The 25,945-nt window shown below is 42.5% G+C and overlaps 1 protein-coding gene across 23 annotated transcripts in view; it reads left to right on the top strand.

Annotated features, from left to right (window-relative positions):
• Rbfox2 (RNA binding fox-1 homolog 2) overlaps positions 1 to 25,945 on the top strand; it is a 224,039-nt gene that overhangs the window by 52,780 nt on the left and 145,314 nt on the right. For 17 of the 23 annotated variants that reach the window (XM_021184308.1, XM_021184305.1, XM_029469575.1 and 14 more), the window contains exon 2: positions 23,517 to 23,567. The exons of 2 other annotated variants lie outside the window; for them this stretch is intronic. In XM_021184308.1, coding sequence (XP_021039967.1) covers positions 23,517 to 23,567 — 51 coding nt within the window. Of the gene's footprint in view, positions 1 to 9,116; positions 9,526 to 17,300; positions 17,364 to 23,516; positions 23,568 to 25,945 lie in introns of those variants that run through there. 4 more of the 23 variants (XM_029469576.1, XM_029469578.1, XM_029469589.1 and 1 more) reach the window with 4 other exon arrangements.

The following is a 25,945-nucleotide window of genomic DNA, read 5'->3' as shown; positions in this document are numbered from 1 at the left end:
TCTCTTCTCTTCTCTTCTCTTCTCTTCTCTTCTCTTCTCTTCTCTTCTCTTCTCTTCTCAGAAGGCCAACTATAGGCCTCTGGTCCTAACTGATTCCAGATGGGCTTGCTAGAGTACAAAGGTTTTCAGTGTGTTTGGCTAGGGCTGACCACGAGGCCCCTGAGTACTTCCTGAGCAGCTCTCCAATTGTACTCACCTAATAAGAAACAGCCTTAACTGCTTGCACCCAGAGCAGCCATGTTGGTGTCCTTTATTTGTGCCCCATTCTCTGAACCACCCTATCCTCTTGCCTGGTGTCTTCACTAAGCTCTTCTGCATTGTTTTCTGGGGACATTAAAATACTCACATATTTCTTATGGATGAGAGCAGAGAAGAAAAGAGTGGTCAAATAACGGCACTTTTCTAATTTTGATGATTAGAAAAGGCTTTTTTGTTTGTTTTTTTTCCTTTCTGGACCTGAGGGGAGTTGGTTGGCATGTAAATGAGACTGGGAAAACCAAGGCAATCGTTATTTTTAATTAAAAAAAAAAAATCCTGGCACGTTTCCTGAATAGTTCAGAATACCATGTGTGATGGTTTATTCACACTGTACACTGAGTATGGTAAGCTGTGATTTGCTGAAGGGTGAGCATGACCTTGAACCCAGAGGACGGTGTTCTGTATTCAGACCCTGTGCAGCATTGCTGCCAAGGGAGTGTGCCTGCTGCATGTGACACTGGCTTGGGTTTGGCTGTCCTCCCAGCCCCTGCACAGCCTACAGGAAGATTCTGTGATGCTCTGCTGCAGGCTCTGTGAGTTATGATTTGGGGCCTTCTAGACAACATCAGGAATTTATTTTATGTATATACTTAACTTTTATTTTGTTTCAAGTGCCTAGTGACTGAGGGTGTGCTGGTATCAGCTCGTACTTTTCTGGCTCTAGCTGATGAATGCAGAGACTCTGCCATCCCTGGGATTCACTTGGGCCTCTGCAGCTACATGCCAGTCTAGTCAGAGGATAACAGATAGGAGCTGTTTATCCATGCATCGTGTGGGTTCCGGTGATTGAACTCGGGTCATTAGATTTGGTGGCGAGTGCCTGTACTCATGGAGCCATCCCTGTGGCCTTCCCTTCGGTGGTTTCTTGAGCCAGACATGAAGTGTATTGTCTGATGAATTCTTACACTATTTCTGAGGAGTGAAGTTGAATATCTGGACTGTTTTGGTGTTTGTGATATGTCGGAGTACTTGCAGTGGGATGGCCTAAGGCAGGTGGTGCGGTCACCTTCAGTATGACTGAATCCTAGCTTTGCTTCTGAACGAGATACCTGTCATTAAACACCCACTTCTTGTAACAGTCTCAGTTGACCAGTAGGATCTTCTTTTCTTTATTATTGTTACCTGCGAATAAAAAAAGGCAGCCAAGGCGTGCACCTTTGGAATAGCTGCCCTTTGTCTAGTAGCAGGCTCCTATTATCTCTCTCTCATTAGAACTGCCAGGTAGGCAACCTTAATTCCCCCTTCACATAGAAAACTTGGTTCACTGTTGTCGCAGAGCTAACAGGTATCAGAGAGACTGGCTTAACTCTCATGCTCTGTATCCATTCTCCTACTAAGTCTTTCTCAGAAACTCCTCCAAAAGGATGCAGTGACTTACAAGACAAAAAAACAAATCTCAAGATTAGTTTCTCATTTTCATCACCTTTTCTTGTTAGGTTTGGTTCCTGCCTCAGATATATAAAATACTAATACTAGAGAAAGAGGCAAGTTATTTAGCCATTGTTTATAGAGAGACTTAGGTCTCCAAAAGGTACCATTCTTTTTAGTTGCAAAAATGTTCAGCACTATTAGAGTGACACATATTTGAATAGAAAATGACTTTGAAGTCGAAAGAGAGCAGAGGTTCTGACCTTGACAGACACCAAGGTGCTGTTCAGGGAGAGTATATGAGGGGTTTTGGGGTACCACTTTAGGAGGTGCACTGGTCAAATACTCTGAAGTGCTGTGCTGTGAGAGGTACCTAGTGTATAGCTCCAAACTCAGCCTCTACCCTGAAATTTTACTGATTTGCCTGAGCAGAGACAGTATTGAGAATGTGAGGCTAGGTCAGGTGGAATACAGCAGTCAGTCATGAAACAGTTGAGATCAGTGGGGTGGGCGGCTCACTCCAAAGTCGTCTTAGACATTTCTCTTGTGCTTTGTAGGGGCTTTTAATGATTTACATAGTGTAATGCCTTCTGTCTTCACCTGACTGAACTTGAGGGGGCCAGACGCTGGGTCTGCTTCTCAGGCATGGTTCATGGTGCTTGTTAATTGGGTTCCGGTCAAGCCTTTGGCTGTTATTTGGGGTCAGGGAGCTGACTTTGCAAGTTTTATTGAGCTAGGTCTTGTGGTACAGACTTGCAATCCTCAGCTATGTGGAAGAATAAGGAAAATCAAAAGTTCAAGGCTAGCTTGGGCAGGTTAGACCTATTTTAAAATAAATTAGAAGGCTGGAGATATAGCCCAGTGATGAGCTGAACAGTAGAGTCCTCACAAGTGAGGCTGTAGATCCAAACCTACTCACTTTGGAAAGGGAGGGATGGGTAGGAGGGTGTCTGACAGTTGTTATTCTCCTGAACATTCAAGTCCACCAGTGGGCTCTGGCTGGGTCAGAAGATGAGCTTACAGCCTAGAAGCCAGGTGGGAAGCATCTTGCTCATCGTAGCCTCTGAAATTAGCAGACTTGTTCTTCCCCATGTTGCATATGTTTTAGAAGAGCACAAATTCTATTTTGAGTCATATCATAAATGGGGGAGAAAGAGGATCCAGTAACTGCTCTACAAATTCTACTCATCTAACAGGATTGGTCTACTGTTCTTTTATGTAGTCCCTCTAACGTTCCATCTTGAATTGATCTGTAAATTTTTGTTTTATGAAAAGGGCTCACACATGTGCCCAAGAGACTGTGTTTGTGTGTGTAGAATCTCTGGTTTACCAGTCCTCTTTTTTAAAACCATCACTGGGGGAGACCAAACAGAAAGAGATCAGCAGATCTGAGCCAGAGGACTAGAAGGCGTTTGGGAAGAGGATTAGACTTGCTGGGTGTGTGGCACCATTGTGCACACACAGTTTCCCGTCTCCGCTCTTTGGCTAGAATGACCTGGTTAGTTTGTTTGTTTTGTTTTTTACATTGTGGAAAACATTGCATAATTTGTGGAGTCTGTTATTTTTAGTCTACTATTTTCAGTGTTTTAGAAAACATTGAACTCATAACTTCCCCCTTAAAGATCTTTCTTACACATTTAAGAAAAGTGTTAAATGATGTGGATTTTAGACATGTGAATTGAAGAGACAGTTGCAGTAATAAAGTAGTGACTTTCCCCTCTTGTTCTTTGTTGAAGTAGAAATTGCTCAGAGCTGAGGATGATGGAGAATTATTAATTATTTTGGGCTCTGATGTCAGAATCCTGCTCAACACAACTAATGTTTGAGACATGCTGTTAGCTTGTTTTTGTTCCTGTAATGAAGCATTTCAGATTAGAAATGGATAAAGTTTCGGAGGCTAGAAGCCCAAGCTGCATGGTACTCCTAGCGGAGAGGACCTTTAGCTACATTGTCTTGTGGCAGATGACTCCCCCCCTGGGTCCTGGATAAAGTTCAAACTGTTTGACCTACATGGTAGAAGAAACTTCATTTATGTATTTTATGTATACATAAATATGCCTAGGAATATTTATATGATATTAATATGCCTAGGAATCTTATTTATTTTCTTTATGTATTCTCTCATATATTACACCCTGACCACAATTTTCTCTCCCTTCTTTGCTCCCAGTCTGTCCTTCCCTCCAACCCCTCCTTCTCTTCAGAAAAGGGCAGGCCTCTCATGGATACCAACCAATCATGGCATATCAATGTGCAGCAAATCTAGGCACCTCCCCTCATAGTAAGGCTGGACAAGGCAACCCAGTATGAAGAAAGGGTCCCAAAAGCAGATGAAAGAGTCAGGGATAGCCCCTGCCCCCATTGTTCGGAGTCTCACAAGAAGACCAAGGAACACAACTGTAACATATGTGCAGAGGGCCTAGGTCAGCCCCATCCAGGCTCCTTGGTTGGCAGTTCAGTCTCTCTGAGGCCCTGTGAGCTCAGGTTAGTTGACTCTGTGGGTTTTCTTGCATCCTTGACCACTCTGGCTTTTACAATCATTCTTCCCCTTCTTCCGCAGAGTTTCTGAGCTCTGCCTAATGTTTGGCTGTGGGTCTCCACTGCATCTGTTTCCATCAGTTGCTGGGTGAAGCCTTTCTGATGACTATTGGGCTAGGCACCAATCTATACTCATATAGTATAGCAGAATATCATTAGGAATCAGTTCATTGCTTTTTTTTTTTTAAACAAAACAAAACAAAACAGTGTTTGGTTCTATCTTAGATCTCTGGGCTATCCAGCCTCTGGATCCTGGCACTCCAGGCAGTGTCAGAGGTGGGCTCCCTCATATGGCATGGGTCTCAAACTGGACCATTGGTTGGCCACTCCCACAATTTCTATACCACATTTATCCCAGCACATCTTGTAGGCAGGATGAATTGTAGGTCAAAGGTTTTGTGGCTGGGTTGGTGTCCCAATCTCTCTATTGGAAGTCTTGTCTGGTTGCAGAAGATGGCCAGTTCAGGCTCTGTATCCTCCATTGCTAGAAATGTTAGCTAGGGTCACCCTTATAGATTCCTGGGAGTTTCCATTGCATTAGACTTTTAGTTCATCCCCAAGATATCCCCCCAATTCCAGTAGTCTCTCAGTGTCTTCTCCCTCTATCCTCCCCTACCTGATCCTTCCTGTTCTGGTCCTCACTCCAACTCTGTCTACCTGCAATGTCTATTCTGTTTCCCCTTTCCAGGGAGATTGATACATCCCCGTTAGCCCTCCTTGTTACTTAGCGTCTCTGGGTCAGCTGTAAAAAGTGGCTACACGATTACTCTTCAAGGTAAAGCAGATGGCCACAGTGGGGCTCTGTTACCCTGCCTCCTGCCTGCCTGACTGAGGAAGGCAGACATTCAGCTCCCTGAGCCCTCATGAAGGAAAGTGTAGCGTAGCTTTGGACTAGTAGTTGGTGGTATCTCCCAAAGCTTCCCACTGCTTGCAGCAGTAGAGACGTGGAGTGTGTACATATGATCACCAAGAGAGTGTATAAGGATGTACACTGTAGCACTTTTTGGTGAAACTTGTGATATTGAGTCTTCGTTACCACCAACTTGGCTGGATTTGGAATTACCTAGAGACACATCTCATGGTATTGCTTGTCCTTTGAGGAAGGAGACCCACCCTGGATGTGGCCAGTACCAACCCGTGCTCAGGGTCTAGACTGAATTTAAAAAGACAAAATGAGAAAGCCAGCTGAGTACTAGTATTCATCTCTCTCTGCTACCTGATCTACCCAGATATGAACAGTATCCAGCCACCACACGTCCCTTGTCATGATGGACTCTACTCTTAAACTGAGCCACAACAAACGCCCTCTTCTTTAAATTTATTCTTGTTAGGTGTTTGGTCATAACCACAAGAAAAGAAAACTTGTGCATAGCCCAAGCTGGAAACAATAGGGATGTTTTTCGCCATTCCAAATGTTGTACTTTGGCCTTCCAGGATGTTGTACTTTATTTGTAAATAGGATATTTAACATTCACAAGTGTTATTGAGTACAGTGCTTCACAGAGAAAGCCAGTACAGAAGGGAGCACGGCATATGATCATTTATATACAAATCATAGCACAGTCAATCTGTGGTGTCTGTTACTGTTAGTGAGCAGCTGAGAGTGACTTTGCAGAGGCACAGGACGGGCTTCGAGGGTGCAATACTGTGCCCTTTCTCTCCGTCTTGGTGCTGTATTTCTCCTGGGGTGGGTTTACTTTGTGAGAATGGATTACATTGTATTCATGGGAGTTTTGAATATATATGTTTATAAATAATTAGCAAAGAGTTTATGTAATTCATCTTCTGATTGCTGCAGCTGATAGATAGCTGGTCCCTCAGATGACCTATATGTTGCCCGCTCAGCTGGTTGGATGTGTGTATGCACATATATTTATGAGTTAAGAGTACTGCGTGCGAATGAAGGGACTTTTTAAAATTATAATTTCCTTGTCAAATATTCAACGTGCTACTAATCTTTTAAAAGAGACATACGAAAAGAGACATGATAAAATAAACTCCTATTTCTATGAGAACAGTAAGAAAATGTTCACTGTCATTGGCAGAATTTGGACTTGTTCTCTGGATGGAACACTCTTCACGAGTGTTCTTAGCTATTAGGGACTTTGTTTTGACCTTTACTTTCACCATAGAAAATTTAAAAACTAAGAACTATCCACATGATATTAAAATATTTTGATCCATTACCTTTTGGAGGTCTACAGAAAAAGACATTCTAGGCAAACTCAATCTGCTGTGGAGGGTTGAGAGAGATTGCTGTGCCTTCTGTTAATAGGTCATGTCTCTCAGCTTTCAGCCTGGCCTCTTACAATGTTCCCGGAAGTTCTCCATGTCTGCTGTGCTGCTTTGCTCCCCACCTTCTCTGTTCTCCGTCCCTAGAATGCCTTATCTTCATTCTTTCCCTAAAGGAGTCCTGCTGGTCCATGCTTCATGTACCCTCTGGTGCTAGCCATCGTGTTTATTTCCCCTGTAAGTTGTGTACTCTCGTTGTTGGAGTGTCAGGCGTGTCGGGCATTGGTGTGTTTATTTGCCTAAAGCCTTTTTCTTTTCTCTTGAGGCTTGTGACTTGCTTGTGGTGTTTAATGAATATTGAAAGTCAGTATCTGTTTTCTAAAGGATAAAAGCTGATGATATTATGTAGTATTGTAAGATGCATGCTTTGAATTTGCTTCCAGAGAATGTACTAGGCTACATTACTTTTTGGTAAAAAAGTGTTTATCATTATGTGTTTATCATTAATTGTGTGTGGCAGTAGGATAGAGTTATGCCGACTGGATCCCGTAAGTCAGACATGTGATCTTGGCCTCTTTAGCATGGTCCTCTAATCACCTGATTTAATTTTAGTGGAATCCCTGCAGAAATACTTTGATTGTGAATGTAGAATGAGGAAATTATAAATTTAATATGGAACCTGACTACATTAGGGTTTCTGGTTTAAAGCTGATGGGTGAGGGGCTGGGGAGTAGCTCAGTCCATGGCGAGCTGCTCATATTTAGCATGTGTTAGGCCCTGGGCTCCATTTCAAGCACCAAAACCACATTCACAGCTGCTCCCCACCAGACAGAACGAGCAAATGACACTACACAGGCAGTTTGGTGACACTGAGACTAGGTCAGTTGTAGTCATTAAGACTGATAACTTTTTTTAATCTCAAATCTAAGAAAATTAAAATTTAGACCATTATCTGAAGTTTTGTCATTTCAGTTCAGCATGTAATTTCTCAAGCTAATCTAAATTTTAAAAGATCCGAGTGGAATCATTGCCATTTGTTCAGAAGTTTAGAATAATAGGATTAGGATAATAAATTAGTAAGTATTGCATGCCCACTTACAGTTAACTGTGGTTATTAATACATCAGAAGTTTAACATTGACTTTGATATCCAACAACATATATTTTATTGATATAATTGGTATAAGAGAACATAGACACAAAATAACAATTCAGGCATTTCTTTAGAACTGTGACTGTGTGTGAATGGGAGTAGAAAAACTGCATAGGCTCTGGAGTTCAGGCAGACCTGAAGTACATACTAGACACCTTGACATTTTGAGTTTTGTTTTCCATTTGCAGAGTGGAGGTATGATATATACACCTCACTATTGGTTTTTTTTTTTCTTCTTCTTCTTATTTTAAACACTTTTATAGTAAAGGGTTCAGTAGCGGATACAATGGGCAGTCTCAGAGGCCGCTTGGGTCTTCCCATAGATAATAAGGTGACCATCTGTTAGTGTTAAGAGTTGTGCTCTCACAGCCGACAGAGCCACCTCAGTGGCAGTGTGTGTGAGAGTGGTGAGAGCATCTCCCTCCACGAGGCTAATCACCTGTGCCTCACTGCTGGGCCGAGAACCTGGATGGTTTATTACTGCGTATTGCACCCAGCAGCAGCTTTCACCCTGCTTTTGAAGCACATTCTGGATGTTTCTTGTATTAGTTTGGGAATACTATCCTTTGCTGTGCAGAATTATGCCATTTTCATGTTTTTTTCTTTTTTCTTTCCTTTTTTAACCCCTGGAAAACAGGTGCCTTGGTGCTGTTTCTGCCATACACCAAACCCACACATTTCCTGGGTGTGCCTTATTTTTACCTACCCCCATTTCTGATAGAAGGCCTTGAGCTGCTTGGTGCCTTTCCAGTTTAGTTACAGCTTATGCTTTGTGTTTCAGAGTCATGCAGGATACAGTAACTACCGAATCAATCAAGTAGGTTCTTTCTTAAAGAATTTCTTCCTAGGCGGGAAGTGGACAGCTGGGTTGAGAAGCAAAGCCTTGGTTTATATTGACCTGTTGTTTAGGGAGGCGAGTGGGTGCTGCTTTAGAGTTAGAATTTTGCTGAAGGATCAGCTCCAGATGAGCATTAGGCACAGACCAGCTCACTCTGACATATTGTAGGCGTTTCCAGAAGTGGAGAGTGAAGGGTTTGAGAGATTATAGATTGTATTTTATGCATGTCTATGGTTGTAAAGTGGTATTCTGTAAGTGCATGGTCTTCTGTGGTAGTTTTGGACGTTATTTCTGCAGGCACTTTGCTGATCCTCGTGCTACTGCACTCATTGCTCTGTCCTCTGGCTCAGGGACCTGCTCCTTCTTACTGCTTTTGTCAGCAGTTCTGAGAGCATCCCTATGTGTGGGAACTGCTCCAGTTTCCATAGTAGGTCAGTCCATGAGGCGAGCACTTGGATGCAGAGTTTGCAGTGAGTGGGCTTTCTACCTCACCTATCCACTCCTTCCTCCTGTGATGGAGAAAGTTCCATCAGAGGGCAGATGCTCTAAGCATGGTTTTTCTCTCCTTGGATCAGGGTGGAAGGAGGTAGCAGAGGCTGATGTTCCCACATGGAATGCCCCAAGCATGTTCTGCATGCTTTTGTTGTTCTGTTTTGTTTTGTTTTGTTTTTTCCTTTCCTGATGGGAGGAGGTGAATGGGGAATGTTCTCTGGGCTAGTCCTGTTTCTGGGGCAGGCGATTCAGTTGATTTTAAGACTCGGCACTTCCTGCTGCTTGTGTTTGAGTTAGGGGTCAGAGAGAAGAAGAAACAAACACTTTGGGGTGTGGTTTAGGAGGGGTGGAATATAGGAATGAGTATATTTCTATGTTTTCTTAGTCATAAGACACAGAATCGCAAGTAGCTAAATTTAGCTCAGGTTCCTGTTGAAAGCATCATTTTTGCGGCAGGCAGTGGGGGCAGAACGGAAAACCTTTTTGTGTATCCTGCTCCATGAAGCCAATAGGGAAGCAGGAGGAGGTGAGGTTGCCATGGAGATGGTAGCTGTGTGCAAGGGGAGAGCAGCAGGGTTTAGAATTCCAGGAAGGAAGAGAGAGTGATGTCATCAGATTCCATGGACCAGCCCAGGAACCCCTGCGAGGTTGGTGGGGCGTTGGGTGTGTGTGGGGTGGGGGTGGAGTGGGAGTTTGAAGAGGGGAGCAGTGGCCTCAGTAAGGTGTGAGGAGTCCAGTTGAAGCCGAGAGGTTGGTTGTCTGGAATTGTGCTGAGCTGCATTAATGTCTGATTTTGAGGAAAAATTCTGTAAATCATTTCCGAATTAGCAGACTATTTTCTTTGTTGAAAAAGGACCTATTTCTTCCACAAAGGAGCTCATCAGATATAAAAATGTAGTATCTTTTTATAGCTAAATCCCTATAGTATTTGTGTATGCCTTTCTCCCTTGTATGTGAGGGTATTTTAGATATGTTGTTAGTTACCATTGCACAATTCCTTTTATGGTGTTACATGCAAGTAAATGATTCGTTAATGCCTGATTATGGCACTTATTTTTCTATGCATGAGGGTAAATAAATCCTGAATTAAAAATTATGAATCAAAGCATTGCTTTCAACAGAGAGGAAAACTATGCTTCAAGACGGTTGTGAGCACTTGCATGTTTATATTGCTAGTCAAGGACAAATGTATTTGTCTACATGTGATTAAAAAGGTGATTTTTAAAAGAAAGAAATGTAACTGAATCTGTGCATCTGGAGGAGGGCTGTCCTTCAAACAGTCAGTCACCTAGGCTCTGGCTTGAGTCAGCTTCAGAGACCAGTGAGGAGGAAAACATTTTCCATATCTAACTCTGGATTTTCCACTCCCACCCCCTACCTGCCCCCCCCCACCCCCAAACGTAGTCAGAATTGGCTCTTTGTGATCTCATTGTGTTAAAATCGAATCCATGCTTACCTAAAACGAGCTTTTATCCCAGTTTCAAGTATGTGTTGGTTCTGAAGGCATTTTTTTTTTTTTTATTTTGAACAAGAACTGCTGTATGCTGTAGTTCAGCGGTGATGTTCTAAATGATGGTAGCATGTGAGAATAAGAGCATTAGCTTTCTCTGGGTGGCATCTCTGAGGTGACCCACTTGGGTTTATTTGTTCAAATGTGCCACTGGTCATTGCAGGGTTTGGAGGTTTGTATGAGAACCTGGAGATGCTGGGAACAGATTGGCTCAAGTCTGACCCTGGGCTCTGATCTGCTCTAGCTGACCTTGAACGAGTGACTGTTTCTTGCTGCACTGTTTTCCTCATAGATAACTAAGCTGTGGTGTAAGAGCCAGCTTCAAAGTGCAGCTAGAGGATTAAGCAAGCCAATATGGAAAGCATTTCCACACTCTGTGTGTTCTCTGTGCTTTCTGACTGATCATTAATAAGAATGCATATTCCTTAGGCCAGTATGAAAGGACATTCTTAGAATGGAAGCACAGGGGAAGCTAAGGCAGGAAAGTTATGAGTTCAAGGACAGTTTGGGCTACATTCAGAGGTCTTATATCATAAACCAAAATGGGTCAGTGAGATGAATCAGTGGTAAGGCTGTCAAGCCCGATGACCAGAGTTTGATCTCTGTAACCTACGCGGTGGGAGGAGCAGACTGACTTCCACAAACTGTCCTCTGACCTCCATATGCATGCTGTGGCATGCCTCCCATACCCCCAACTAACTAAACAAATAAAATGTTGCTTGAAAAAGATTAAGACCAAATAAGAACTGAGAAGATAGCTTCTCAGATAAAAGATAAAAGTGTTGGCTGTGCAGGTGAGTACTGGAATTTGGATCCTTAGCACCATGTAAAAGCAGCTGTGGCTGCCTGTGTTCCTAGCGTAGGAGGCTGAGACAAGATCCCCACAGCAAGCTGGCTGTCTTCACTGGCCACAGTTTGTGAACTCTGGGTTCAGCAAGAGACCCTGCTTTAAAAAACATGTAGAGATTGAGGAAGACAACTCCATCAGCTCCAGTCTTCCACATGCACTAGCTAACTTGTCTCTACTACATATATGCATTCACACACGGCAAACGCATACATATACACCAAACAAGAAAGGTATTTCTTGAAGAACTTTGAGGAAGATGTTACCTGGGATAGTATAGCCTGGTGGTCCCAGTTTGGTATTAGAATCAATCTGGGATCTTTTCTACATAACAGGGGGCCCATTAGCAAGGGGCCCAGAGCTCAATAGTTTTTAAATGCTTGCCCAATTATCATGTAGTATTGAGAACCACTAAGAGTAACTTATTTAGGACCAGGGACCTAAGCTTTATCATCTAGGAGATATAATAGTTGCAGGTGACACTCAGATCAGATCTGATTTCCAGAGCCTGACCTATCTTTACATTAAAGTGTAAGAGGTACCATTGGTAATAACTGGTTTTCTCCACTGCCAGAAGAGAATCAGTTTGCTAAGCCAGTATCCAGAACATCCTGTTCTTGTCAGTGTGTAGAGAACAAGGCTCTTCTGCACTAAGTCCGTGTTTAACATGTGATAGAACATTTACAGTTGTGGCTGTGGTTCAACCATAAGTAGCTGTTTGTTGGCCCAGTTAATCTTTCTGAGATTCACTGTCCTCATTTGATAGTGGACATGATACCTAATTATGGCCTAACATGTATGAACTGTATAGCACCTTATGCTGTATGTAAAAGTTATGGCCTTTCCCTTTCATCTCTTCTTCAGCCTTTTATTGGTAGATATGTCTAGGAGTCCTGTTTCTCAGAAGGGCCCCTTTTTGAGTCTCAATATCTCATCTCTGTAGGTTCCTTGCTACTTAACCTGCCCCTTAGCTATCTCGAGTATTTTAATTATATACACAGAAAACTACAAATAGATTTTCCCTTCAAAATACCTTCCATCAAGTATTTATTCTTCCCAAGAAGGGCTGTTCGGGAAGGAGCTGCAGGAGCTGAATAGTTGAATGGACACAGGGTTCAAGTGTTTGAAGAGGAGAGCTGACGAGACAGCTCTATGAATTCCTGATAGTTGATCACAAGTTTAAGAAAAAGAAGTTTGTTTGTTTTTAGATCTTAATCTTGAAAGAAAAAGGATTGTCTGTCAGGGAAGGTACCACGGTCATGAAGATGTTTCTCCATTGCATTTTGGATGTGCTGACCCCTGCAAATTCTCCAAATTAGGGAAACTTGACTGTAATTTGTGAATGAGGAAATTGTGTATACACACCCCCACCTCCACTTGCCCAAATCAAATTCTTAGGTGGTTTTGTTTGAGGTTTCCTTGACTGGTCCCATGCAAGAATTAGTGTGCTGGGATGGAAAGATGGCTCAGCAGCTAAGAGTACTCACTACTCTCAGAGAGGACCTGGGTTTAATTCTTAACATCTGTTTGGAGGTGTATAATTTCCCATCCTTAATTCCAGTTCTAGGGATTCTAGCTGCTGCTTCTTCTAGCTTCCATGGGCACCAGGCATGCCTATGTAATACATTTACATATATTCAAGCAAAACACTCATATACAAAATATGATTTAGCATGGCAGTTATCAGCTGACCATTGAATTATTAGCAGTGAGTCCTGTCTTCTTCCTGAACAGGGAGTCACCACAGTGAGAGGAAGTTTGGGGAGTCACTCTAGGGACCCCAAGAGAGAGAGAGCAGGGTGTTGGCACTGGGAGTGAGTGACACTGGTGTGGGAAATAAGAAAGGCTTTGTCCTTAGTCACACAGATCTTAGGGGCTGGAGAGGAAGGGTGCTGGGATTGGGAGGGCAAAGCTCAACGTACCAATGGCTAGGCTTTTCTCTGTAAAGTAGGTTGACCTGCAGGTGCTTCTCTGCATTATGCTGAATCTTAACATCCGTGTACAGTACAGGAATAATTACATACATGTTACAGATCAGAAAACAGATGCCTAGAAGGGTTGCTGTCAGTCTCCATGCCAGTAAGCAATAGAGCTGGTCCGACATGTTGAATAGCAGCGTGAGTCAAAAGATAGGTATAGAAGCCAGGCGTGGTGGCACAGGCCTTTAATATCAGCACTTGGGAGGCAGAGGCAGGCAGATTTCTGAGGTCGAGGCCAGCCTGGTCTACAAAGTGAGTTCCAGGACAGTCAGGGCTACACAGAGAAACCCTGTCTGGGGAAAAAAGAAAAGAAAAAAGAAAAAAAGAAAGAAAGAAAGAGGATAGCAATAAAAGCTAAATTCAAACAGTCAATATGGGACACCCCCCCCCAAAAGAAACCCTACTGTTTTGTCCATATTGACTTTTGGGTACAATTACTAATTTAAATATAGTATGATATTCAACATGTTAGCCTGTCTCATAGAGACAATATGAATATTACAGAATGATCGTTTTGGATATTTCATTTGCACTCAGAAACTAATTCAGAAGTATCTTTGTTTGTTTCTTTGAGACTGGGTTTCTCAGTGTAGCCAGTCCTGTCTGTCCTGGACTTGCTTTATAGACCAGGTTGGCCTTGAACTCACAGAAATCCAACTGCCTCTGCCTCCAGAGTGCTGGGATTAAAGTTGTATGCCTCCAGGCCTGGCATCTTTTTTTTTTTTTTTTTAAAGTGCCAAAGCCTTGGGCTCAGTGAGTATCAGTCTGAATTGAGTATCACAACAACACACTAATTTGTTGATGGGTATCAGTTGGCATATTTAGTCATAATAAGTATTGTAATCACGTCTGCTGTTCCATTCAAATCCAGATGCAGATGATTATCAATTATTTCGCAAAACAAATTTCATCTTCTTAGGGAGTTCGAAGTTTCAGATAAAAGAACCCCAGATCTGTAGCTAGAAAACTTGTGTTCCAGGCCACTTTGTTATTGACTGCCCATGAGCCCTAGGGCATGTCCTTTAGCCTCAGCCAATCGGAACTTGAATTTCTGTTACCAGCCAAAGGGAAGGAATATCGTTGTTCATCAGTGTCTGCAGGGATTAGTTTCAGGATGCACTTAGACACTCAGATTGGCTCACATATCTCATATAAAATGTTTTTTTTTTTTAAATGTCACACATGCACATATATACTTTAAATAATCTCTATTAATTTACAAACACAGTATCAGTGCTGTGCAAATATTATTCTGTGTTGTTTAGGGAGTATTGACATGAAAGATGTATGTCTGTGTTCAATACAGACAGTTCTCCCTACTGCTTCCTGAGTGTTTTCTGTCTGGTCAGATGAACCCACAGATGGCTGAAGTTAAGGATATGGGAGTTGGGAGCATAGCTTAGTGTTACCTGTCCACCGGACAGTTTCTAGTAAGACGCTCCGCAGCAGCAAGTCCTCCCTCTTCTCAGCTGTGTAACCATAGGAAAGGCATCTTAAAACCTGCTTTGGCTTTCCTATGTAAGTGTAAGTGGGCATTTTGCCTTTGTGTAAGTCTGTACACCATGTACAGGCAGTGCCTGTGGAGGCCAGAAGAGGTTCTTAGATCCCTTGTAGCTAGAATTACAGAAGTGAGTTGCTGTGTGGGTGATGGGAATCAAAGCTACATTCTCTGGATGAGCAACCAGTGCTCCTGATGAGCCATCTCTCCAGCCCCAAGATTAACTTCTTAAAATGAAAATTTTGGTGGCATATAGTACATTGTCAGGGCCTCCATACTATTCAGGCATTTTTCATGACCCCAATAGAGATCTGACCCTTTATTTCCTGTTAGCAGCCCCCGGCCCATTTTCCATTTCTAGGAGTTTGACTGTTCTCCATACTTTCTGTCATTGTGTGACTGGCTTTCTCCGTTGGTGCAGTGTACTGATAAGTTGCTATAAGGCAACACAGGCCAGCTTTGCAAACATCTTTCAATAGCCAAATAGCAATCCTTTGTTTACATCAGTCACTCTTTACCTTCGTGTACTGATGTTCGGGTTACAGTTGACAATGGAACTGGGGAGTGCTGCATCTACACTTTGTTTGAGTACCTGGTCTATGTTTGATTTACGTGCCTAGGAGTGAAATGGCTGGGCCATATGGCAGCTCTTCATTTAACTTCCCAAGGAACTGGCAAGTTGTCTTCCATAACAGCTGATCTTTTACATCCCCACCAGGAATGCTCAAGGGTTTATAAATTTATTATTAATGAAGAACACACTAAGATGGGGAAGGTAGAAAACTGTGTGTGTGTTCTTTTGAGTTTATTAGAGCTCTGTATCTCAGGTTTTTGTCTGATGGACTTATTAAATATTTATTTACCATCACTTCAGCACTAAGAATGAAATTTAGCTCAGGGAAATATATCTAATCCATTTAAGTGCTGCACAGATTAAGGAGTGAAGACTAGAGAAGTGAAGGAAGGGGAATTTAAATAGCCTGTGAAGTTTCTTGAGGGCAAAGGACCTATTTCTCTGTCTATTCAGTTTAACAAAGTGAGTAGATGCCAGGGGCTTGTTCTGGGGCCTCCCAGGCTATCTCAGGCCTACAGCACTGCATACAGTAATGCTGCAGCTTTGTAAGACAAAATGGATTGAGAGTGGCACAGCTGAAGAAGAGGATGCAAGAAGCCCCAGGTCTAAGGAAGACCAGGCTCTGTTTTTCAGTGGAGTTGCTGAGGACAGAATTTGTCACAGTGAGCTGTGACAGTGCTGTCTGCTGGGGAAGCGCAATTAGATGGGGGCTGGGAGGGGGCTGTTTACATAGGGGGTATCGTGATCCCAAATTTCAGACTCTCAGTAGGAAAGCAAGCATCAACTGATAGGAGCCACTCTGACTGGTTCTGAAAAAGAGCCCTGTCCAGATCTAAGTTCCTAGACTCCAAGCTCACTCAAAGGGTAGTAGTGGGACTTGCTACATTCTGTGCATAGATGGGTTTCTAGGCTCTGTGAAGAAACATAGATAACAGTAGATAACCAGCAAAAATTGGAGCACTAAATGGACTTGGATTTGTAATACTGTAAGGAAGTTACATGGTTTTTCTGAGTCTGTTTCTTACTATAGAATGACATATCAGGACTTTAGCGAAGTAATATGTTAAGACATTAAATACATTTATTCTGTACTAGTAAGCAGCTTTTAATGTTTCACCTTATTTTGCTTGTATCAGTCTGGGCCTGTTCAGGAGAGAGACTGCTAGAATGTGGATAAGAAACTTGATAAATGCAATGCAGGATTGCCATATGTTAATTCAGATAAAATCTAAACAATGGGATACATAAAAGTAGATGTAATATACTAATATGATTGATATGTGATAAAACATAGTGTAACTCTTTAAATTAATTTACTTATTCACTTTACAACCTGATATTAGCTCTTCCTCTTCTCCCAGTACAATCTCATGTAAGTCCTCCTCATTCCCCTTAGAAGGGGAATCCCCCTCTGGGTGTGAGTCCCCCAACCCTACTCCCCAATTCTACTCTCCACCCCTTCACACCAAGTTGTTTCGGGACTAGGCACATCCTCTCCCACTGAGGCCAAACAAGATAGTGTCACTTTTATACTAGCACCTACTCATTAAGTAGGACACCTAAGAGCTGGCTTCCATGCTTTTCACCCTCCAGACCAAATCTGGACTATGTTAGAGAGGCATGGCTATAATTCTAGATGGCAGAGAATGAAGTCTCATGCCGAATTATCAGAAGTTCACTCTTCAGGATGCTGGAGATTTACTCTTTTCATATGTATCAGCAGTAAAGGGCTCTGGGGATGCTTCCAGCTGTTGGCTGCTGTGCAGGGGCTGGATGGAAGGAAAACTGCTTTTCATATAAGAGAGGCTAGGACTTGGAAGCAAGGACTTTTCCTCTTATGGTGTCTCTGCCGTGCCCTCTACTGACACCATGAATGCTAGCAAAGCAGATAAAAGGGCCCAGAAGAAAAGACAGTTTGGAGATAGAAATCTGTGCAGATAAATAGAATGAGTATGTAATTTCATTTTCTCAGAACTGAAGAAGATGGTGATAGGTGGAGACCCAAGGGACCTTTAAAAATGCAAAGAAGTCGGGTCCTCAGGTGCTGTCCAAGCTCTGCTCAGGGTGGAGGCAAGAGGTGAGATTTTGGAATGATCAGAGAACATCTAGGGTGAATCTTCATGCCCCTGGGGTTAGCTATGGACTCTTGGGCATAACACTAAAAGCACAGAATACAGAAGGAGGAAACCAGTGTTTGACCTTATGAAAATTAAAATCTTTAGGTGGGTGTGGCATCTCATGCCTGCCATGTCAGTACTTGGGAAGCTGAAGCAGAATTGCTCAGAGTTTGAGGTCAGCCAGGGCTACATAGCAAGGTCCTATCCAAAAAGGCAAACCCAAAAACCCAGAGAAGAGTTAAACAGCAGTTTATTCAGCAAAGGACACTAGTATCAGAATGAAGTGCAACTCAGTAATAGGAAAAAATGTGCAAATCATGTATCTACTAAGTGATTGATATCTAAAACACAAGCCAGCAACTGAACCGAAGAGCAGAATAATCTTCCACAGCTCAATTGAGCAAAATATTTTAATAGACTGTCAAGATAGTTCTATAAACATTTATTAATGACCAGGAAGAACTGAAAGAATGCTTAGTTCACTATCATAAGAAAAAGAAGGTTAAAGCTATCAATAGAAACCACTTCTACTCACAGGATAGCTGTTACTAAAGAAAAAAAGAGACAAGATAAGCAGGTGTTTGTGAGGATGGGGGAGAAGTCGAAATCCTTGTGTATCATCGCTGATAGGAATGTAAGACAGATGCTACAACTGCCGTGGAAATTGGAGCTGGCTTACAGGTTCAGAGGTTCAGTCCAGTGTTATCAAGACAGGCGCATGGCAGCATCCAGGCAGGCATGGTGCAGGAGGAACTGAGAGTTCTCCATCTTCATCTGGAGGTTGCTAGAATACTGGCTTCCAGGCAGCTAGGATAAGGGTCTTATCACGCCCACCGTAACATACCGAATCCAACAGGGCCACACCTAATAGTGCTACTCCCTGGACTGAGCATATACAAACCATCACACCCAGCAAGGTAGGAGAGTGTAGGTGAGTCTAACAGCTATTATCCACTATGCAGATCAGGAAGTGCAGTGGATTGTGTGAACCTTAGGTTACCAGTTAGCAATTGAACCTTAAGCTGGGAGCAGGCTGGACCTACTAGATCTGTACTCCTTAGAAACCTTCATCCTGTCTCTGAGTACTTTGAACCCTGTGATTTGGAACCAGAGTAATAACTGATGGTTGCTTAGGTATTTGTTGTGATTCAGTTTGCATGGATTGGCACATGGAACTTAGACTTATGTTCGGTGCTGTGGTATTTGCTTCCTCCTCTGTTTAAACACTGATTAAAAACTCAACACCGAGCCAGCAAGATATCTTCAGTGTCTAAAGTGCATGCCATGCAAGCTGAAATATATGAGTTTAGATAGTTCTTAGAGAGTTCTCTTTATTTTTAAACTGGCACACAGGATGTTGAAGCTATATAAACGATAACATTTCCCCATTGTGAGGGAGACGGAAGCTCCTCCTAGGAAGCTTCCTGAGCACGTGTACTGGTGAGTCTCTAGAGTAGAGAGAATGGAGAGTTCTAAGGTGGAGTGTGCACTAGGTATTTTTGCCCCATTGCTTGTCAGTGGTCCCTGTATGCTATGTTCCTACATTAGATATGATGATCCCTGTTTGTGCAGTCTTGACAGTTAGTTTCATTTGCTTTTTGCTGATTTCATGGATGGGAAGTGGTATCTCAATTCTAAAAGGATGCCCACAAGCTGTGTGTTAGTAAGCAGGGAGAATGAGGGAGAGGAATTTCAGTATTCACCAAGAACGTAGGGTGGAAATACCCATTGGCATTTAGGATACTGTACTAGAGCAGCACTGAGAATGCGTGGATGTATCAGGGTGCACTAAGTGGAAATGAGCCCCACACAGAATTGAGCGAGTTGCTAGGAAACACATACTGCGAAGCTAATGCATTGTTAGAGATGGGTGTACAGGTACAATTGAAAAGGAAAACCATGCTTCTTCATTTAGTTTAGGCCATTCTGAGACAAAGCTCTCCAACACACAGAAGAGTTCCCAGTAGCCTTAGTCTTGTGGTACAACAGATGTTGGTCTTGTTCCATCTTTGCTTCTAGTGTTTTAGACGACATGAGCTCCCAGGATTATGCATGTGCTTGCTCTTACTCTGTCTCCCTCAAATTAAACAGTTTTCTGTACTGTTGGTCTCTAGGATGTCAGGACATAGGATGCATAAGTGGATTGTTGTTTGGGGGGTATGAGTCCTTGTTAGCAAGCACTTGGTCTTTTTGACTACTTTCTTAATCAGATATAACTCCCGAGAAAATGTTGAAATCTTTATAGTTTTAAAGGGTGAAATAGGATGATTGTTGAGATGAGAACCTGAAAAGTGGGAAAAACAGGGTCCCTGAACCAGGTTCCGCCAGCCAAGGGCAGCAGTTTCTCCCAAAGACAGGACACTCCTTTACACATTCCTGTGTCATCCCCCTCTTTGTTTCCTTTTCTTCCTCCTTCTTCCCATCCTTTAGTCATGCTGCTTGGACTGCTCAAGATCTGAGGGCTTTCTTTGTCACCGTCACTGTTAGGGTATAGCATTGCAGTAAATCTACAGAATTGAGAACAAGTGAGGTGCATGTGGACATCAGGATTCCTGTTCTCTCGCCTCTCCTGCCTAGTCTTCCTGCCCTGCCCCTCCTCTCCATTTTTATAAATAATTTAAGTATAGTTCTTTCCTGTAATTGTTAGTGTGAAAGAGAGTCAACATTGCCTTTAATTGTCATTTTTATTTTAATACCTTTTACATTTAAAAATGTGTTTGTGTACGTGTGTACATATATACAGACACATGCCACAGTGCATGTGTGGAGGTCAGAGTCACCTCCTTGCCTCCTCCTATGCGGTCTGAGAGACTGACTTCGGGTCCTCAGGCTTGGTCACAGGCGGGCGGAGCCACCTTGCCAGCCCCTGACTATTATTTTAAAGGAAGAGACAGAGTGAGGTGCTCCTCCGCTAGTAATCTCACCTCTTCAGGTGGTTTTGTATAACACCCAAGCTGTGCGTCTGTCACCAGTACCCAATTTCAAACCATGTCATCACTGCAGTAGAACCTGCTGCTGGTTACTGCTGGTTACTGCTGGTTACTGCTCATTTTTTACCCTCTGCCTCAGAAACCGCTCAGCTGTTTTCTGTCACCATGGACTTGTTAGGGTTGGACATTTCCTATAAATAGAACAATGAAGTTTCTGGCCATTTTCTCTCTGGTCTTTTTTGCTTGCTGTGATATCTTCATGATTTAACCACATTTAGTGTCCTGTGTCTAATGGTTCTGTTGTTCACTGCTGTACTCTCTGGGCCCTGTGAAATTAGGCTGTTCTCAACACGATGGCCTGCCTGAGTGCATGTGCGTTCTGTTTCCTTGGCGATATTCCCTGTTGTGGTATTTCTGGGCCATGTAGTAGCAGTGTGTTTAACTTTATTTTGTGTTATTTTTCATTGTGTGTGCAAAGTTGTGAGTATGTACATGTGAGTGCAGTGCAGGGGCCCACGCGTGCTACAGGCATCAAATGCCTCAAAGCTGGAGTTCCAGGCACTTTCGAGCCCTCTGACTTGGGTGTTGGGAATGAAACTCAGTTCTTCTGCCAGAGCAGTCTGTCCTTTCCCGCAGAGCCATCTGACTGTCACCTAGCCTTGTCTGTGACGTCTTGGGGGACCACCCAGTGAGTAAGGCGGTGGTGCTGCTTTCCATCCCACCAGCGCTGTGCAGAATCTTCATTTCTTTTTCTGACCTCAGCTTGCTCTGCTCAGACATTTGATTGTGGGTTGTGCCCGTGGCTGATGACACTGCACAGGCACTTCTCTTACCTGCCATCTTCCATAGCTTTTGGAGAGTTTCAAACTCTCATTTCATTTTAAAGGTCCCCAGTCCCCCGCCCACTGCTGAGTTGTAAGAGTGCGTTATATCCTTTGAACACTGTTTCCTTATCAAATGTGATGTCCAGAGTGCTCTTCCTGGTGTAGATTACCTTTGTTTCTGGGCGACGCTGAAGGACAAAAGTTGTAGGGTTTGACCTCCTTTCTTGTCCCCCCATGCTTCTGGTGTCCTCGTGAAGAAACTACTGCTTGCCCAGAGGTACTGACGGTTTCCTTCATAAGCTTTATACTTTTAGGTCAATTTAGCTGGAGTTAACTTAGTATATGGCACGGACCTTTAGCTCTTTCTACATGTGGATATCCAATTGTTTCATCAGCATTTCTTAAAATGGCTATTCTTTCTGCCCTTGACACTCTTAGCATCCTTTAAAAACATTATTTAGTTATAATTGTGAGGCTTTTATACATACACACACACACACACCTTTAGCTATACTTTATTGACCCACATGTCTAGTCCTTGCCCCACTCTCTCTTGGAATCTAGAGGTTTTATTTAAATAAATGTAAATGGGCTGGATATAGCTCAGTGGTAGAATGCTTGCCTAATACATGTAAGGCCTTGGGTTACTTCCCAGCAGCACACATACACACAGAAATGGACTCAGAGGAAGGATAATTCATCCTTATAGAGAAGCAGACGCGCCTGACCTGAGGCTAGTGTCACACTCCCTTGGAAATCTCACTCTTCACCCTTTACCAAGATTTTTGTTTTTGATATCCATAACTTTTGAGGCATCTCTAATACTGACTAGAGGGTATTTTTTTTTTTTGAGGAGACTAAATATTTAAGTGTCCAAAGAATTATAGGTACAGAAAATAACTTAGAATCACCAGCTTATGTAAGATCAATTCCATTCATTTGCTTAAATACTTTTTAAAAAGATTTATTTATTTATTTATTTATTTATTTAATGTATATGAATACATTGTACTGTCTTCAGACACACCAGAGAGGGCATTGAGTTCCATTACAGATGGTTGTGAGCCACCATGTGATTGCTGGGAATTGAACTCAGGACCTCTGGAAGAGCAGTCAGTGCTCTCAACTGCTGAGCCATCTCTCCAGCCCCTTGCTTAAATATTCTTTTAGGTGCCTACCATGTGTTAGTCAGTATGCTAGATCTTGGGAGGGAATGGGGTATGATGGACAAGAGACAATGGTCCTGTATAAGCTTAAATTGACCCTACTTCTCATTGTTTTGGAGGGAGTATAAACTTTGACTCTGTGTGAATACATGACCATGCTTTTGAATGTAATTATATCTTTGATGTGGCTGCCATTAAGTGGAAATTTTATTCTTTTTCCATGAAGCCCCATCAATGAACATTCCTCTTTTCTTTAGTATGAATGAACATCCAAGTACCCAGAAGAGAACTAGGCTATTAAGTAACTACATCGAATTCTTAGAAATTACAAAGAAATTATGTGCTGTTTGTCCTTTGTGTGTGCACTATCTCCTAAAGTTTCCTGGGAGGGGGCATCGTTTGCTTACCTTTCTCATGTCTTTAGCCATTTAATGTTAATTGGAATTTTAGTACCCAATATCTATTGCCTGGATGATCAAGTGGGTCCAGTCAGCCAAGGTGGGTACTCATGATGTGTACGCTGTGCTGCTGAGTTAGTGGCGTAGCTTCTGTTGGCCAGGCACCTCTGCCCTCAGGGATCTTGATTTAACTGTCTGGTATGAAAATGAGACACACTAAATGTGAATTCCAAAAGGAAGAAATTAATAGATGACGTGGAAAGTGAACAGTGCAAGTAATGTAAGTGACACTAATGTGTATGCGTTCGAGGAGTCACTGTGACCCAGTTGGTGAGTGAGTTGGTAAGGGAGACCTGAACAGAAGTGGAGCTGCATCTGGGCTAACAGAACTGATAAAGGAACTGACACTCTCCAGATTGAAAGCATTTCTCAACAGGGTGAAACACATGGAAATGTGTGGAACTCTGTTCTGTGTCAGCCTCTGGATCTGCTCAAACTCCAGGGGGAACAAAGTTAGGACTTCCTCTTCCGTGTCTCTGTAGTACTCAGCTTGAGGTACACAGAGAAGGAAACCGTTTACCTGCATAAAGAGAAAGAAACTAGGATTTGTCTATAGTGTGTTTGTGTTTATGGCATTGTAGTATTTAGCTGGAGAGAGCTTATAGTAAGGAAGGTAGATTCTAAAAATGGCAAATTTTGGAAACTTGAGACAAAATTCATATTTGATTAGTTTGAATGATTTTGATTCTTAACATTTTCTTTTAAAGTTTTATTATTATTATTATTTTGTCTTAGAACGAGCCACTGACCCCGGGTTATCATGGATTCCCAGCAAGGGATGGCCAGGTATGTGTCTATGCTTCTAATCCTATTAGTATGCTCTGAAAGAACTTCTCCTGAAATTACATTTTTGAAGGTAGTATAATTTGTTTTACCAATGAATTTGCTTTTAGATATTATGAATTAAGTACACTTCTTAATCCTGAAGGTATTATAGTCATGTTATTTAAAGTATGGCTCTTACAGGAGAAACAATCTCTTAGCAGTACATCCGCTCTGATGCTTTTCATCTCTAGGCTATGAGTTTTTAACCTCACTTTCTTGGTACCTCCTAGTTCTTTTGTTTGTTTGTTTGTTTTGCTTTATTTTTTGTTTGTTTTTTTGAGGGGGAGCATTTTGAGACAGGATTTCTCTGTGTAGCCTTAGCTAGCTTGGAACTCACTGTGTAGACCAGGCTGTGCTTGTACTCAGAGACCACCTATCTCTGCTTCCTGAGTGCTGGGATTAAAGATGTGTGCCACCACCACCCAGCAGACCTCCTAGTTCTTAATACTGGACTTATCTTTTTATTTTCAATCACTTGGCTTCTGTTTGCACAGATTTTTTTTTTTTAATCTTTGCAATAATCTGCAGCAAGACAATTCCATTCTTCTCTCTGGGGTTTTCTTAGCCATGTGGGTTTTATACGGGAAGGCTTACTTGAGAAAAAGCAGTTTCTGTTGCCTTTGTTGTAGGGTTGTTGGTCCTAAGCTCTCTCAAAGCCTGGGCAGAAGTGCTTCCTACAAGACAGCCTCAGTGCAACTGGCTGTTGGGGCCTGGGAATTACCATACAAACAACTCAGACCCCAATTTCAGTAATCTCAGTCAAACAGGAATATTATTGAATGAAACACCTAAAGACTGATGGGGCTGCAGACCAGACTCAGGAACTAGCTCGAGCCAGGATCCTATAGTTTTTTTAGTTCTTGACATCCACGAACATGTGTGCCAAGTTATCCTACCAATCAGTAGTTAGGGATAGTGGATTTCCTTGTCTCTGCTGTATACCAATCCTGCTCTGAGTTTAATTCCCAGCCAACCACATGGTGGCTCACAGCATTCTATTATGAGATCTGCTGCCCTCTTCTGGTGTGTCTGAAGACAGCTGCATTACAGTATATTCACATACATTGAATAGTAAGTGAAAGAAAGAAAGATAGGGTCACTGGCCCTAAATCTAAAGAGAATGGTAGTGACGTGTGTGTTTTCCTTTTTAGTGTAGCCCTGCCCTGGAGTTTCTACTGGCTGTGGTATTTATGACCTTTGACAGTTCTGTATCTTGGCCATACATCAGAAAGAAAGTGCTGGTGCCTGGAGATGAGCCCCTGTAGATTCCAACTGAGTCAGTTGCAGATTGGGTGTAGTGGTTCTAATGTTAAACATCCCTGTGGGTGGTTCTGTCATGCAGAGTGAGAACTGTATTGTTAAGGGCGGCTTTATAAGAAGGACTTATCCTTTGTTCTTCACCCAGGGTGCTAACTAACATATAGGAGATTACATTCAATCTAATTTAATCTTACATAGTAATGCTCATAGTTAATTATTTATAAAATGGCCTCTCTGAGGATTAGATGGCAGGTTTATTGATGTATTTGTAGGGAAATAAAATTCTGAATTTCAAGGCTCTGAAGAATACTGTCCAGTTTTGTGTTTCTGTGAGGGTTGCAGATCAGTGAGGAGCTAAGCAGAAGACTTGGTAAGACTGTGTTAAAGCTCCTTCAGCAGCGTCTGCCCCACACCCCTGCACTGCTCTTCTTTGTAGGATCTGTCTGTGGTCTTTGTTACTTGTGCTGCTGTGTTAGAGACTAGTGCAGACCCTTTGCTGTGGGGCAACGCTGCTGGCTTTACTTGAGGCACATTCCAGTGGTAAAAGGTTTATTTCCATTCATTTTCTTGGGCTTTGTTTTGTACTCTGGCTGGGTCTTTGAATTAGGGATCTTAGAAGAGTGCAAATACGCAAATATCGAATAGCTGCTTGTTGTACTGGATGGATACAGAATCCAAATAAGTGCTGCTAATTAATACACCTAACCCTGTGAACTCCCACTCAGTGCCTTGCGATTTGGGAGGCACTGATCAGTGCGAAACAGTGGTCACTTGTGCTGGGCAGGAACTGAACTTGTAATCTTTACAGCTCCCAAGTGTGGTTTTGTCTCAGCAAATCCAGGAGCTGAGGTTGGGGTAGGGTAGTGAGATGAATTTTAATTGTGTCTTTATTTGCTTTCCTTATTCTTTTGGTATTCTGCTCTAAACACGTGAGAACCATTTCCACCCAGGACTTTCATTGTCATCTAATGCTCTTCTGCAAGTTATGAAATGCTGTCATCAGTGACTTCACATTTCAACCTCTCTGAGTTCTCGTGTCTCTCCCTCTCCCTCTCCCTCTCCCTCTCCCTCTCCCTCTC

The sequence above is a fragment of the Mus caroli genome, chromosome 15 (assembly GCF_900094665.2).
Source record: "Mus caroli chromosome 15, CAROLI_EIJ_v1.1, whole genome shotgun sequence".
In the NCBI taxonomy this organism is placed as follows: Eukaryota; Metazoa; Chordata; class Mammalia; order Rodentia; family Muridae; genus Mus; species Mus caroli.
The sequence above is the reverse complement of the archived record's forward strand: the minus strand, read 5'-3'. Positions and strand labels throughout refer to the sequence as shown.